General features: G+C 41.0%; 1 protein-coding gene across 1 annotated transcript; it reads right to left on the reverse strand.

The window, feature by feature from the left end:
- Window positions 1-6: 6 nt before the first annotated feature.
- On the reverse strand, window positions 7-14,715 carry CFH (complement factor H). The gene is made up of 5 exons (XM_044439128.1): window positions 14,498-14,715; window positions 3,320-3,511; window positions 2,960-3,065; window positions 2,542-2,618; window positions 7-206 (listed from the first exon to the last, which is right to left on the reverse strand). The coding sequence occupies exons 1-5, from the start codon at window positions 14,562-14,564 to the stop codon at window positions 7-9; spliced, it is 642 nt and encodes a 213-aa protein (XP_044295063.1). The 5' UTR covers window positions 14,565-14,715.
- Between the last annotated feature and the right edge of the window lie 1,251 nt (window positions 14,716-15,966).

Genomic DNA, 15,966 nt, shown 5'->3' on the forward strand with positions numbered 1-15,966 from the left:
GATGCACTAACCCACACATTTTGGAACGACTCCACTCCATTCTCCTTTATCTGTGCAAAAGATTTGATCAGGTCCCTCGATTTTAAGGTCTTCATTACATTCAAATCGTACCACCTGTCCAAACAGAAATTCTTGGTTTGGATCATCTATTCCCGTCATAACCATCCTTCCATTAACTGGTGCTTTTACTGGGAAACATTTCCGTACTGTAATAAATAAATTAATTGTTGTTATAAGATATAGTAGGATCAATTTTCAATCATCAGCAAGAAAACAGGACAAAGCTCTGTAATTACTACAGAATTACTCCTTGAATTAACTTTCCTGCTTCACTGGAAAAGTAGCTCACTCCCACTCCTGTTGCTGTTAAGTTTTTCTTCAGCAAGGATGAGACACTGTTTTAGGTGTTTAAACATATATACTGAGAAAACAGGTTGCTCTTACAAAGGCACCTCTACAAAGGTGTCTTATATGCCTTATTTTTTCAGACTGGTTATAGATTGCTATAAACAGATTTGCACACAGAATCAACAGAAGGAATTATGCCAAACATTTACATCATACAGGACCATACTGGAACGCATTAGCAACAGACAAAAAGCAAAAATAGCTTAGCTGTGTTGGTCCATGAGGGAACAAAATCCAGAAGGAATTTAATGTCAGGGCAGAATATCTTTATTAGGATTAAACAAAATGCTGTAAAAGACCATGCAGGCTTTGAAGTTCTCCAGAACTTTTCTTCAGACTGGTTGGTCCAAAAGGGAGAGATGGAGAGTTTTGCATTTTGAGGGGTCCTCTCCTTCCAAGGTAGTACGAAACAATTTTACTTCAAATGACATTTTTACTGTGTGCATTATTGTAAATTAACCTCTCTTCACTAATACAAAGACTGCCAAGTTTGCTTCTGTTCTCTGCCTACCCAGGATCATGGGACTTTCAACCATGACAGGAAAAAGGTCTGAGTTACAGTTGGGCTGCCTCTTGCATTTTTCAGTCATATCTTCCTTGTTCCAGAATGAAAGGTGTATCAGATACACCTACGAGGGACTAACTCATGCAGTCTGCACTCTCCATCTTGACTCTGAGCCTTAGCTGTAGATAAGCCTTAGCTGCTTCATGCCGACAGCAACTGGTCCAATCTTTGCACTCTCCTCACCACCACATACACCCTGCTTTTTATACCATCCAGTGTGATGAAGAGTTCTGCAGAACCAGAAAACTTTGTTGCCTTTATTGTATTTTGCCGGATTAACCAAAATACAGCATCAATGGAGTATAGTTCCATGACAAGTAAACCTGACCAATGACATATAAGAGTCTTGTTACATGTTACCCTAATTTTCTTTGCTCCCATGAATGCATGTGTTGCTCTGGTTCGCTTTGCACTGCAGGAAGTTAAATCCTGCAGTGTGTGAGTTAAATCTCCCCACATCCCCCACCCCCAACCCCCCAAATCCACTGGCTGGAGATTAAAAAAAAGAAGAAGAAGTAACTCCATTGGTACTAATGGGTACTTCCTGTGGTGGTGTTAGGGTGTAATTTTAGGGAGAAAAAGAAGTGTAATCCCCCCATTTTCAGACACCATGCCTCTGATCTGAAAGGGGGCCACATGTGCTTACTTTGGAGTAAAGAAAACTAATAACATAATACATAGCTTGGTCCTGCCTTACTGTACAGGAGCAGCTTGCATGAGTTTTCTTGGTTTAACCATCAGTGATAGGTTACAGAAGAGCACAAAGAGTACCTTCCCCTTGCTGGCTAGAGAATTGTGGGACTTGTGGGACTTTCCATGTTTACACATGCTTTTAAATGAATTACATAAATAAGAATTGTGCCCTAAAGCATAGTCCTCTATGCCGTGCTTTTTATTGTCTATCTCATGCTTCTATTTGTAGGCAATGTGGATCTTGTGGGCACCATTCCACCAACCAAGGTGCAGCATCCCTCTCATTTTAAAATTAATACATTTTCCCATTGGCCGTGAGCTCAAATGACCTAAAGGATTTCACAAATCTGCAGTAAGACAGGTATTGACCAGAACCATGGGAGCTCAGCTGAAGGTTAATAGTAAGCACAGAAAACCCTGGGCGACATCAGCCTGTAGCTCTTGTGGAGTGAAATGAATGGACTTTTCTCAACAGATAATTCTGTTTCACTGCTTTCTTCCCTGACTGACAAACCAACATCTGAATCCAAATAACCCTGCCTCTTTTGCTTAGGACAGGTAGTTGTAAGTCTCTCTGGAACTTTTACGGCAAATCGCTATTCAACTGGAATTGTTCTTTAATTTGTTAATTTGTAAATGGTAGCTAAATTACGTATGTTGTAAATTTTGTAAATTCGAGCCACTTGTGCTTATCCTTCAGTTCAAGCTGTTTCACATGCTGCTTGTTTGTGTAACACTGCACCATGCTTCCCATTCATGTAACATTCCTTATTCCAGGACAATCTTTGCAGGTGAGGCGGGTGCTGCTGCTAGAGCTAAGAAAGCTCAGCTGCCATTCAACATGCCTAAGGTCATGTCTTTGAAAATCCACTTACCTTCACAGTGAGGGACATCATTGCTCCATCCATCTACCTGACAGATACGATAGTTTGTATGGCTGAGCATTTGGTACCTAGAAGAGTTTTTTTTTTAATGAAATAAAAATATGTTAAAGCAATGATAGAATTACATGTCAAAAACGGACATTGTACTAATCAAGAACAGTTTGTGACTCAAAGGGTAATTGCTAGGAGAGAAATCCATCCAAGATTGGAGGGCTTTTCAGGGGCTGGTGAGCATTCCAGCACCAGCTCACAACTGCTCATACAAATCTCTTGCAAAAATATGATATAATTTGATCAATTGATACATTAATCTAGATAATTATTTTATCAGCAGAAATCATGTTATATACTTGTGCTATATTCTAGTTCTGAAAATAAATGGTCTGGAGAAGGAAAAAAAAAGTTGTACCCGTCATCACACCGATACTCAACACGAGAACCATAGGAAAAGTCTTCTCCGACAGTGAGTTCAAAAGTGCCAAACTGAGCATCTCCGGGATGTCCACAAGGTTTTTCTGTAAATTAAAAAAGTAGCATGCAATGCAACTTAACACTTAGATCTAGCAAATGTGATGCTCATGAGGAATACTAACATATCCTCTCCTGTTAGCATGACATGAAGTCATGAAAAGTAACATTACTTTTAACCTAACCAGTTTAAAATATTCAGAAATGAGATTCCAAGCTGACCACAGAGTAGTAAATAACCTGCTCCACGTGCTTCCATGCCCTGCTTTTGTGATTTTTTCCAGCTTATATTAGTACTTACTTCTGCATTCTACTGGTGGAAATGTTTTCTTCCATTCTCCATTATTGCATTGATATTTAATGCGTCCAAGTTTTATGTAGCCTGGCCGGCAGTTATACTGTACCACATCATTATGTGAATAAAACTGTTTGACTTGGGTTTCTGCAAGTTCTTCTATTTCCATTCTAGGTGGTGGTCCACAGTTTTTTTCTGCTGGAGTGAGAAAAATAACAGTGTATTAGAAAAAGCATCAGTGGACATCCAGGTCCTGTAGCCTGCAACATGTTACATCTTGAGATGTTTTGGCTCTCTGACACAGGCATGGTGTAATGCAGATTCAGTTGCATGGCTCTGCACCTATGTGGATCCATTTGGGGGATGAAAATAATAAACCAGGGATACCACACAAATAGGTTATTAAATTGGCCACAATTTTAGAAATTTTGAATATCGTCAGAGGCACATGACCAGGATCCAGTGGTATATTCTGGGACATTTAATACCTAATTCAAAACCACTGATAAACTTATCTCAATTCATGCTCTTTGGCAACTCACCAAACCCAAATTATACAGACATTCCCACATCTTCATCAGCTCTCCTGACATAGACATACCAGCCCCAAATTTAAAACAACAACAACAACTTAACATTTGCAATGGCAAGATTCACATGCCACTATAATTATCCTGATGAGAGTTAAAATACCAAAAATGGAAGTGAGCGGATGCAACTTGCTGCCTCTTTTGCTAGGTATGCATCTTCTAATTTTACCAGCTCCCTATTAGGACATTGTTGAAATGTAAGAAATAGGTGTGCATGAATAATGATAAGCTGGAGATAAAAACAAGTGGACCAGGCACCTACACATTAAATTCCTTCTAAAAATTACATTTTAATTCCATTTTTCTTCCTCAAGGGGTCTTGCACGAGTCTCATCAGCCCTATGCGGTCATTCAAAATGGGTAAGCAATGGCAAATGGGAAAGAGTCTGCGGCCCTGCCTCTTCCACCTCTGACTTCCCCAGGTTCACCTGGAATCAGAAATGAAACTGCTCAGGTAATGCAATTACAGAGCTCAACATGATCAGGAGCCCTAATAAACTTCAGATATTCCTGGTGAAGAAAGGCAGGTTGTGAATAGAATGTAAGGAACCACACTATGTGTCTTCACTTTCCTCCGCACTGAATAGAGCAGTGCTCTTCCTGTTTAACTTCACAAGAACCCAGTAGGAGAAGCTGAGAAGAGTTTAATGCATGTATGTTCAGATTCTTGATCTATACAGTTATTCACACATAATATGGCCCAGAGTATGGTCTGAAGGTACAAAAGGCACATAATGTTAACGCTAAGCAGGTATAGGGCTGACCTTAGCTTGGAGGGAAGACCAGCTGGAAACTGCATGTAGCAACCTTGAGTTCCACAATGGGAGAAAGGTGGGATATAAATCTAATAAATAAATATCCAACTGCTTATGCATCTGTAACGCCATGCAAAAAACTTATGTTTTGCAGTTATGTAGTATTGCAACTGTACCATGGTTACACCTTGTGGTTGTGTATTAAAATATGTAAAAAGACAAAGGCGGGGGGGAGGAAGAAACATTTGTAGAAACATAGAAACAGAGAGAGTCAGAAAGGGCCTCTTGGGCCATCTTGTCTGATCCTCAACTCCAGCCAGTTCTGCTCATGACATACCTACCATGTACATGTCCAGCCTATCCTTGAACACCCTCACCGATGGGGCCTCAACCACCTCCCGTGGAAGCCCATTCCATACCCTCGGGGTCCTAACTGTCAGGAAGTGCTTCCTGGCATCCAAAGTGAACCTTGGTTCCCTGAGCTTTGCACCATTGGAAATAGAAACATAGAAAGGACCTGCTGTTGATACCACAAAGAAAACGAATGCAGAAGCTCTGATAAAGTGATGGGTTAAAAGAATCATGTAAAGAAGTACTTGGAGAGTTGACCGCCATAGCCTCGAAGGTGATGCTAGATGAATGTTGTGTGAAGCTCCTTGGCTGCAGTTCTCTCCTATGCTGCTTGCTAGAGCTGGCATTCTCTTTCACTCACTCTCTCTGTGGTCTTCTGAATGTCCTCCCCATTCCAAATCCTCCCCCTCTGAATTGCTTTACAAAACAGTCATGGCAGCTTATATGGTCAAAAAGAGTGGGGGAAGCATTCACACACCCCATTCCTCCAAGCAAGCTAAGGGTCTGTTCTGTGCTTATGTAGGCTGGACTTCAGAAGCCGCATTTCATAACCAAAGGGATGGCACTGCATATAGAGTCCACGAGACTCCATAATAGAGAATTGGCATCATTCTGGATTCAGAATGAAAGATGCGCCCAAGACTTAGATGGGGCCAGAAAAAAACAAACTATTTTGGAAAGCACATCCTATAAACTTCCCATTAGTTTAACGGGATACCGTGTTGAATCCTGCTGCATATAGCAATTATGTTTTATTTATTTAGAGTTTTTATATGCCGTTCCATCGCTTAACGCCTCGGAACAGCTTACATAAATAACCAAATATAATACAAAAAATTATACAGATTATACAAAAAATACAGATTATTTTCCACACCAATGTGCTAAAAAGTGTGGGTACTCTACTATTACTTGTCATCTATAGTGGGATTTGTACAAGGCATATTCTAATTTCACAGCAAGAACCAATTGGAAAAGGCTTTCCATCCTTTCTGATACCAGCCACCCCTGTTTTGCCTTGATGCTTGTATACAGTGATTCTGAAGGAAGACATATTCGCAGTTATTTGGGAAACTTTTAAACTCATTCAAGAACCTTAATCAATGAAGGATGCAATGTATGTCTGCAACCCCCAGCATGCCTCAACCGGTTTTGGGGCTATTTCCTATCTAAATATGCATACGATTGTATATTTATTTGTTTATTTTATTTCTATACTACCCCATAGCCAAAGCTCTCTGGACAGTTTATAACCAATTAAAGGTTATGGATAATCCTGTACACCTACTGAGACCATTGTGACTTATTCCCAAGTATATAACATTGCAAATGGGAAGCAAAGTCTGCTATTAACTGTACCCAAAATATTGTGCTTGATGGCTCTGTAACTGATGTAAGAGTGCTATATCTCTCCCCTTCCTTATACCGTGCTTGAAACTGTTCAAGCATCATTTCAAGAAAGTGAAATAAAAATTAAAATAAATTAGTTCCCACTAGAGGGTGCTGTCATACCATCCAAAGCAAATAGGATGACCAATGGAACCCTCCAAAAGACTCAAGCTTAATAAGATAATAGGTGAGACTTATCTTCTCCTTAACATGCAGAGCTGGTAAGTGAATATTACTTCCTTATACAGCATTTTTAAATCCAAAAAATATTTTTTCAAGTAAAGAAATGGTATGAATGTTTTCAGAATGTCCCAACTGGACTCTTGCATGGGAAAGTAATGGTGATAATGCAAACATGGCTAGGAAAGTGATATTTTTGGTTGGTTGGTTTGCAGGGGGTGGGTATTTGAATGACTGCAATGTCCCTGCTATCAGATGTCTCAGCAGTTCACCAGCTGGGTTTGAATGAAGGTGCTGTCTGTTTTGTGTGTTCAGGGTCAGTGTCCATTCTTCTTTTCTTGCGTTCTGTGCCCTGCCTCTAAACATGGGGGTTTCATTTAGCTGCTACTGGCTAAAAGGCAGTGCATAAATTAAGGAAGCAACAGTCTCTTTCCACTCACAATGGCCCAGTTCACTTGCAACAATCACCCAGGTTTTTTTAAAAACCTGGTGGTGTCATTAACAGGCCAACATGCTAGTCCCTGGCAAGGTTAATGTGAAGTCTGAACCCAGGGCTCTGGTTTGTATCCCGACCCAGCTTATGAAATCACATTGTGCCACCACAGCACAACTCCTACATGGGCAGAGGGGTCTGTGTGATCTGGGTTTGAACTACAGGGAGATGAAGAGGCCCCCAATCCCCCTCTCCCCACTGCAGGAGGAACATACAATGGAAAATATAACAAAACAGAGAAGAGGGAGAGGAAGAGGGAGAGCAGCACTCATAACTCCTTGGAAGTTCACTCGGCTCATGTGGATCCTTGAGAGGGTGCTGCTTTCACAAAATCAGCGCTATGGTGTCGGGCACACAGCCTTCATTTTCTGGTGCAACTTTGGTCCAGAGCAGAGGGGCAGTCTGAGCTCCAAAACGTACAAGCACTCTCTGGAACCCAAATAAGAGGGTAGGACTCTGCTTTGCAGCATTTCAGCACCTCTGTAAATAGTCAAACAGACTTAAGAAATAAACATGAACCTGGCCAGAGATGCTATTGGAAGATGCTACAGATGGTATCTGAGGTGCCATGTTTCAGAACCCAGATCTGGGGTTTATTTATCCCCACTGAAGGGAGAAATGAGTATGAGGGAAGAAAAAAACCAGAGCTTGCACACAATTTAAAAGAGGTCTCATAACAAGAGAATATGAGGGGAAGGAGCCCCAAAACTATGTGAAAAACAGGTGGGGAGTCAGTATCCCTCAGGAGCGAGTGCAGTCCTCAGGCCCCTCACAGTGAATAGAAGCTGCACTGTGAGGACAGTTTTGTTCTGCAGCAAATGTTAAGTAAAGAAAAACAAACTGACATTTGCTGATTCGGCCCTTCATTGCAATGTGCCTGAATAGACTCTGGAGCAACCCACTGCCTCCACTGGGCTGCTCCAGAGGTCACAAACTTCTCATACATGAATGGCACCCTCCTGTGTGCGATTCCACTGCCACATGACTGCAGATTTAATACACCTGTTTGTGAGAAGTGCCAGAGTTAGTCGGAGAGCAGGTCTAATAAGCAGCATAATGAAGACCAAAGAGATATCAAAACACTTCTGCAATACAGTTTTTCAGAAGCATTTTATAAAACAAAACAAAACACCTCCAAATAGGAATACCCACCAGAAAATGGCAAGGAATTTTACTTAACCTTTGTGACACAACAACAATATTTTGCAGCTTCACAATGTTGAGTATCTTGTGTACATAGGCAGCAACAATGCTAACTAAATCAATTCCAATTTCAGGTTGTGACACAACAAGCTGGATTCCAAAAAAATAAAAAAAAAATAAAATAAAGAATAGACCATATCACAAATATACGATGACTCCTGGAGTGCATGAAATAATTTTAGAAAAAGATCAGTCTATGCTTTCTAGGCTACAGCAAGGCCTTTGACTGTGGAACATGAGAAAATATGAATAGTCCTAAAAAATGGATGTCCCTCAGTACTTGAGTTACTATGTATAACTTGTATTGTGGACAAGAAATTACTCCTGATGGAAATGAACTAATAAAAAAAAGTGGGAATGCAGCTCAACATTTAGAAAGTAAAAATCATGGCTAGAGAAGAATTGCACAACTTCACGCCAACAATGAAGAAATGGAAATTATGGAAGATGTTGCCTACCTTTGCTCAATCATCGATTCAAAAGGTGATTGCAGCCAAGAACTTTGGAAGGGCAGCAATAAAGGAGCTAGAAAAGTTCATCAAGTGCAAGGATGTTTCATTGGAAACCTGGGCCAAGATCGTCCACACTCTTGTACTCCTGATCACTATGTGTGGATGTGAAAGCTGAACAGTGAAGAAAGCTGAAACCAGGAAAAAATGGTGCATTCAAAGCAGGGTGTTGAAGGAGAGCGTTGCAAATACACTGGACCAGTGGAAAGACAGACAAGTGGGTCCTAGATTCACTTGCCCTGGAAGTAAAATGATGAAACTGAGGCTGTTGCACTTTGGACACAGCATAAGAAGGCAAGATCTATTGGAAAAGAGAATAATGCTAAGGAAAATTAAAAGCAGACACAGCATAAGAAGGCAAGATCTATTGGAAAAGAGAATAATGCTAAGGAAAATTAAAACAAATGGAAAGTCCGAATACAAAATGGATCAATTCCATAATGAAATCCACAACCAAGGACTGAGCAGAGACTTGGTCTTTGGGAGGGCTTTCATTCATTAGGTTGCCATAAGTCGGAGAAGACTTGACAACATGAAACAGTAATGTCAACAATACAACAACATGTGGAAAAGTCAAAAGGTGTGTGTGAATATTTCTGCAAGGCAGAAGAAAATATCTTCGAAAATACCTTTTTGTACAATTGTTCCCTAATTTAATGTGATTATAAATAGATGTGAGTGTGCAAGGCTGGAGAAGGGAAAGAACCACATGGCATTTCTGCCCAGAAACTAGCTTGCATTCGGAATACATTTTGAGCCATTATGTAATTACAATAATCTGTCTTTTGGCACAACATAGACTAAGGATGGACTGTCATGCATGGTTATACAGGGTGGGGCGATCCAACAACTTCCAGCACTCTCTAGCCAGCTTCCAAACAAATCTTTTGTGACACAGACTTTCCTAGACTAAATTGGATGCATGTCAGAGCTTTTCTCAGACACAGGACCCAGTCATAAAATTCCAGACCAGTATTCCAAGTACTGTCTAGCTACTTCTGCTGCACAAATTATACCTTTTGTGGGCAAAGCATTCCGTATAGGTTGTGCACAATGGGTAGTATGGATGATATGATCAAATTTAATAGGTTGGAGCCAGATTTCTTCCCCACTTCCTCTTCTGTTTGGTAGCAGCTCCAGCCCCCTGCTCTCCAGTGCTATGCAGAAACCTAGGAGAATCTGCTGAATGGTGTTAGCTGTGGCTTGTCTGGACCCTGATGGGGGAGCAGGTTCCTGAAACTGGTGCAGATGCCCACTTCTGTTAGTACAGCCCAATAGATAGCCCAATAAATTTAGAAGATCTTTTTTAAACAAAAGCAAGGAAGAACAGTACGGTGGAGTAAATGATACTGAATTGTGGCTTCCAGACACACTGAAATGTACACGTTCTTAGGGCTATAAAACTATGCACACTTAGATCAACGTGTGCCGTGCCAAGCAGTGTCAGTCTCATTTTTGTAGGCCGTTACTGTTTCCCATCCTCGGATTGCTACCTGTCCTGCCTCTTGCTCACACCCCGGCTGACAGCTGTTGTTCCAACTTGTTTGTCTTTCCCTCTGGAAGTTCATTTTCAGTCCCCATGCGCAACTCACTACCACCCAGTATGCAGCCGTGCTTCAGCAAAATTCTCCTGCTTCAAATTACGTGCTGCCAAGTGACTTCGTTATTGCTTGACACCAGCAGCAGGAAAATAATTTCCTTAGAGTGTTTGGAACTCTACAGGACCATGACCACATGGACAGAGCCAACTTCTGGGCTTTGTTCTGGGCCTCATGTTACAGGAAGGATATAGCCAGGCCAGAGTCAGTGCAGCGTAGGGCCACAAGGTTGGTGGCCGGATTGCAGGGGATGGGGTATGAGGCGAGACTGAGGGAACTGGGTCTCTTCAGTCTGGAGAAGAGGAGACTCAGAGGGGATCTGTTGGTGACATATACGTATGTGAGGGGGTATCACACGGAGATGGGCAGAGATCTGTTCTCCCCTGCAGAGGAAGGCAGGACGTGCTCCAACGGAGCAAAGCTCAGGGAACCAAGGAAGTATTTCCTGACAGTCAGGACCCTGAGGTGGTTGAGGCCCCATCAGTGAGGGCGTTCAAAGATAGGCTGGACATCCACATGGTGGGCATGTCGTGAGTGGAGCTGGCTAGAGTCAGGGGTCGGACTAGATGGCCTGTGAGACCCCTTCTGACTCGCTTTGTTCCTCTGTTTCTATGTTTCCAGGGAGATCTACACATGCTAATGTCTTTTTTAAAAAGCAACATGCATGTAGATCTTCACGAACAGGGCACCATGTATACAAAGGGCTTTTGCACATGTAGAGATTAATGTGTGACCAATCCTGTAGCAACCCCAATATTTACTGGGTATTAAATACTCAGGACGGCTACAGAATTAACCCACAACTTAGTGCTGTTAAATAAGAATGACCCCAATCTATGCAAAGGCATTTTACAAGATTAGTATATGAATGTTCTGATACAAGCGGTATTCTGTGTTCTGTATTCATTGTGTAAAGCAAGCAATTGCACAATATCTTTTGTATACATTGTGGCATTGTGCAAGATTTACTATACCAGTTATCAGGAGAGGCATAGAAACACCATACCCTTGGTGCCTGATGACCAGAGATCTTTTTCAGCACTTCTTTGCCTTTAAAGTTTTTATCAGGCATAAAGTTAAAAAATCTTTATTTTACTATGATTGTGAATATCCCATATATGGAAGTGACCAGACTTTTAAAAAATTTTGAATGAAGTTGCAATTTTAGACCTGCATTCAGTAAGTCTTCCAAGTAGACACACTCAAGAGTACACTGTAAACCAAAGATTTGTAAATTGCTACAATCTTATTGCATAACATGTTAATGTTATGTAACATTAAGTGACTACTTTCCAGCATATACCCACAAAACTTTCTCTATTTTTTCTTTTAAACATTTCCTTTTTTATTTATAGATATGGATTTTCATAAATCCATAGCAATGACTATATCTACAACATACACTACTTTCTAGAAATTATACATAGGTTTCAACAAAAGCAGACACTTTCCATTTGAAGTTGATATCTATATGCCATTTATGCAATAATGAAGTTCTTGCAATTCCATCTCGCTATATTTTTCCACTTGCACTCAATTCATCATATAATAGGAGGTGGGTGTTTTATCTTTCCATTGTCGTAATATCAATATTTTAGTTATCCATTGATTAATGCCAACCATTTACATTTTCAGGAAGTGGGTATATAATTTTTAAAAACATGTACATCAGTGAATACGAAACATTTTCCAATACAAAATTAATCTGGCTGCTTCTCAAAATAAGCAACTACTAGACCTTCCCAAAATGAATGTTTCAAGGAAACATTAGCTGTATTGCACCACCAGCAATTAGGTGACTCAGACAAGCCCTTATTAAAGAGACACTGTGGTATCCGACAGACACAAAACAAAGACGTTTTGCTGAATAAGACACAGGCTAAGAGCCATAGATATAACAGGTAGATGCCCAAGCTGGGATTTATTAATAAGGCACTTTGCAGAGGTACTCACTGCATTTTCTCAAATTTGAAATGTGCTCACTGACCCAAAAAGAACAAGGACTCTGAGATCAATTCCATACAGTGCACAATCCAATCAGAAAGCCCGTGATTTTCTGAGTCCAGAGGATTATGGGCAGAGGCTACTGAACTATGAAGGTGGGAGAAGTGCACACAGAATATGGAAGTGCTTCCATGTTTGTCCTGCCCTGTAAATCAGCAAGGTGATTCAGCCATCTCCCTGTGGCACTTTGGCAGGAGAAGGAAGGATCTGAATCACACCTGGAATGCCTGTATCCTGGTGGTTTGCATCCCCTCTCCTCCCCATAATGCATACTTTACCCCTCAAGGAAGCAGCCAACAAGGTTCTTTCTGTACCAGCTGAGGGAAGGGAGTGGAATCCAAGCACAGATAAGAATTCTGTCTTAGATCTGGGAATCCGAAGTATCCTGTGGCCCCCTAGACTATGTCTAGGAGGCCATAGGATACTTGACCCCCCTAGACATAGGGGTCATAGGTTCACTCTCTATGACAGTTGTTAATTCTCCACACTCATAAATGTTTAAAATTAAGCCCTAAACAAATAAGCTCAAACATGTGAAGTGGCTATGCAGTGTGCAATGATAAGAAACAGGCTTTGAAAATGGCTGATGAATACAGAAGGTAGCCACTTGCCACTGAGAAGGGGAAAAATCTTTTAAAATATTAATTAAATAATTTACACTGCACTGCTTACTCTTTCTAAATATTTGTCTGCTTCCCATTTTACATTGTAGCAAAAAAGTGCTCTGACACAATCTGCAGGTAAGGTGGGAAAGCAAAAACAATGTTAGCTTTCTTTTTCATATAATTGTATTGTATTCGTACATAAGAAATAATAAGAAAAAAAATGGAAGAAAGTCATATGCATGTTTCCTTAAGTAAGCACACATAGTATTGCAGACTTACATTAAGAAACATAACTCCCATATGCAGTTGGAAGATGTAAATAAAAGAGGATTTGCAAAAAGGCAGGTACATGTACTAATTTCAAGTTCATATTTTGTTTCCCAAAGATGAATACAAGAACACCACTTTGATGCAAATGTAGTATTATGTTGCTTGCCACCTCTAACAATGCATTCCTGTATGTGCCTTATCAGAACTAAGCCCCATTGGGTGGGTTCCAGCATTTGCTTGGATGAAAGAGCTCCACTCACAGAAAGTACATTTTCCCTCTGTGGGGAGTTTCCCATTCAGTAGGGCATCCTGACCGTCTGGGTAGCTTTTCCAGGGCACCTGTGGCACTGCCATGCAGAGTGGTTGGAGAAGTCTGTTTCAGCCCTGTCACTCACACCTGAATCTGCATTCAGATCACTGAGTTCCATCAGGTTTATTCCAGGTAACTGTGAAGGGGGCTGCAGTTCAAATGTCACCATCTCACTTAGTTTTACCAGTTCAGATCTCACCATCTCACTTAGTTTTCCCCATTCACTACAGGTAAGCACCTCTGAACTGCTCTCATTTTTATAGTTGCTGAAAAATTAAGGATATAGAGTAGTGTGATTTTGATAAGCAAGTCCCAAGCCCCAATACCATAGCTTTGGGGGTTAATTATATTTTACATCCAGTTTTCTAAGATAACCACCTTATTCTGAGTTTTCCAAAAGTAAACCTACATATAGTCAACGTATAGTCTCATGAGTTCAATGGGGTTCCTCCCAAATTGGTTTGTTCAGGATTGCAGACCTAAATATAATCAGTTAAGACATACAAAATTATACACCGAGATGCTCTAAATAGACATCTCTACATAACTAGTTTTGTTTTCATCCTTCCTTTTAAAACAAACTCGCCTTTCCCAGTAGAATCTCCGAGAGTGATTAGAGAATGCAAATTCATTTATATGGGAGTAATGGATATTGAAGGCAGTAGGATTTACTTCTGGTAGTATACACCTTTAGGATCACACAGCATCCCCCAAAAAGTGGCTAAAAGCCAATTCCATCTCAGCTCTTTCACTGCTCAACAGATATTTTCAAGGAAATATTCTAGCACACTGTGCAAGTCCCATTGAATTTGGGCTGTTTGGGACTGCAGCCTTAGCAAAGCCACACAAATACCATCACTCCTCCCTCTACATGAACACTGCTGTGTCTCGATAGTGATTGCATTGATTTCAAATTCAGGAACTTACCCTGTTGCGCACTGCAGGACAAACAGAGCAGAAGCAGAACTGGTAAATCCAGCAGAGAGAATGCCATTTCAGAGCCTAAGCTGTACCAGGCTCTTGGCCCTTCCCAATAGCTTGTGCTCAGTTTTCTCTGCTTGCTTGCACTATACCTTGCCGAGCTGTTCCAAGAAATGACCTTGCTGAAGCTTTTTCTTTGCTGTTCAGTCTCCTACCCACGCTTAATCCTGTCGCAACACACACTGCCAACTTTTTTTTTTTGGCAGAGAAATATGCAAACGATGCAAAAAAGTACTTCCCCAGTTTCTCAACATGCTCTGCCCTTCCTGTTTGCTTTCATTCTCTCAACCTTCATGTTGCTGCATGATCTCATCTACTCTAGTATCTCCTCCAACTAAATTAGACACTCTTGTCTTTGGGCAATGTGTGTTAAATACATGATGACTAAAGAAAGACATTGTTTGTTTGGCAGGGGTCCTTCAGTTTACTACCTTGTTTTCAACAACACAAACTATAATTGTGGCTGAAAATAGTACTGCCCGATTTATAGTTTTTACCCTCTCCGAAATTGCAGACATGTTTACCTGCAGCTCTGTTTTAACAGCAGCATGATCTGCAGATAATGCATATTAATAACCCCCACCAAACACTTCTGCTGATGATATTTGCAGAAAACAGTAAGCTGGTTAAGACAAAGAAGGCCAGGGTAGCCCCTCCCTTCCTACTCCATCATTTGGCAATCCTATTGTGGTTTTGGGCAATCAAGTAATCTCCAACTTAAGATGACCCCATGAATGAAAGCCCTACAAAATGTGCTGTCCATAACAGTCTTTCTCAGCTCTGCTAAGCTCAACACTTTATGGATTCAATCTAGCTCATAGCTGGTCTTCCTTTTCTTCTTCTGCCTCAAACTTTCCCTGGACAACATGGTTGTCTTCTCCAGGGAGTCATGCCTTCTCATGGTGTAAACTCCCATCCAGTGCCAGATCTCTCAGGTACACTTTCCTATCATGTGGTGACCCTTATTACTAGATCTTAATAGGAACTTATCTCTTACAAACCCTTCACATTTAATAGGATCTTCCCTTCACATTTAATAGGATCCCTTCACATTTAATAGGATCTTCCCTTCACATTTAATAGGATCTTATCCATTATGAAATAGACCCAGTGTTGGTAATGGGTAACAAGACCAGCAGAATCCACCAGCACTTACTGCCCTGCACCCTCAACACCAGGCGGCTGGACTGGGTGTCCATCTTAATTCCCTCACAATGTCCTGACTGACACTTCTTCATGTGATCCAAGGCATTGCTTGGAAATAGTGGCACCTTCCTACCATCTCTGTCCCCACCACTGTGAGGCTGTGAAAGGGCATCTTCTCAAACTGGCTAGTGTCACTTTAGCAAGAAAAGATGGTAGGACAGTGTTGTGTGGTATAGCAACAAAAACAGTTTAAAGGCAAAAATATGTGT

The sequence above is a fragment of the Varanus komodoensis genome, unplaced genomic scaffold, assembly GCF_004798865.1.
Source record: "Varanus komodoensis strain SLA01 unplaced genomic scaffold, ASM479886v1 scaffold34_1, whole genome shotgun sequence".
Classification (NCBI taxonomy): domain Eukaryota; kingdom Metazoa; phylum Chordata; class Lepidosauria; order Squamata; family Varanidae; genus Varanus; species Varanus komodoensis.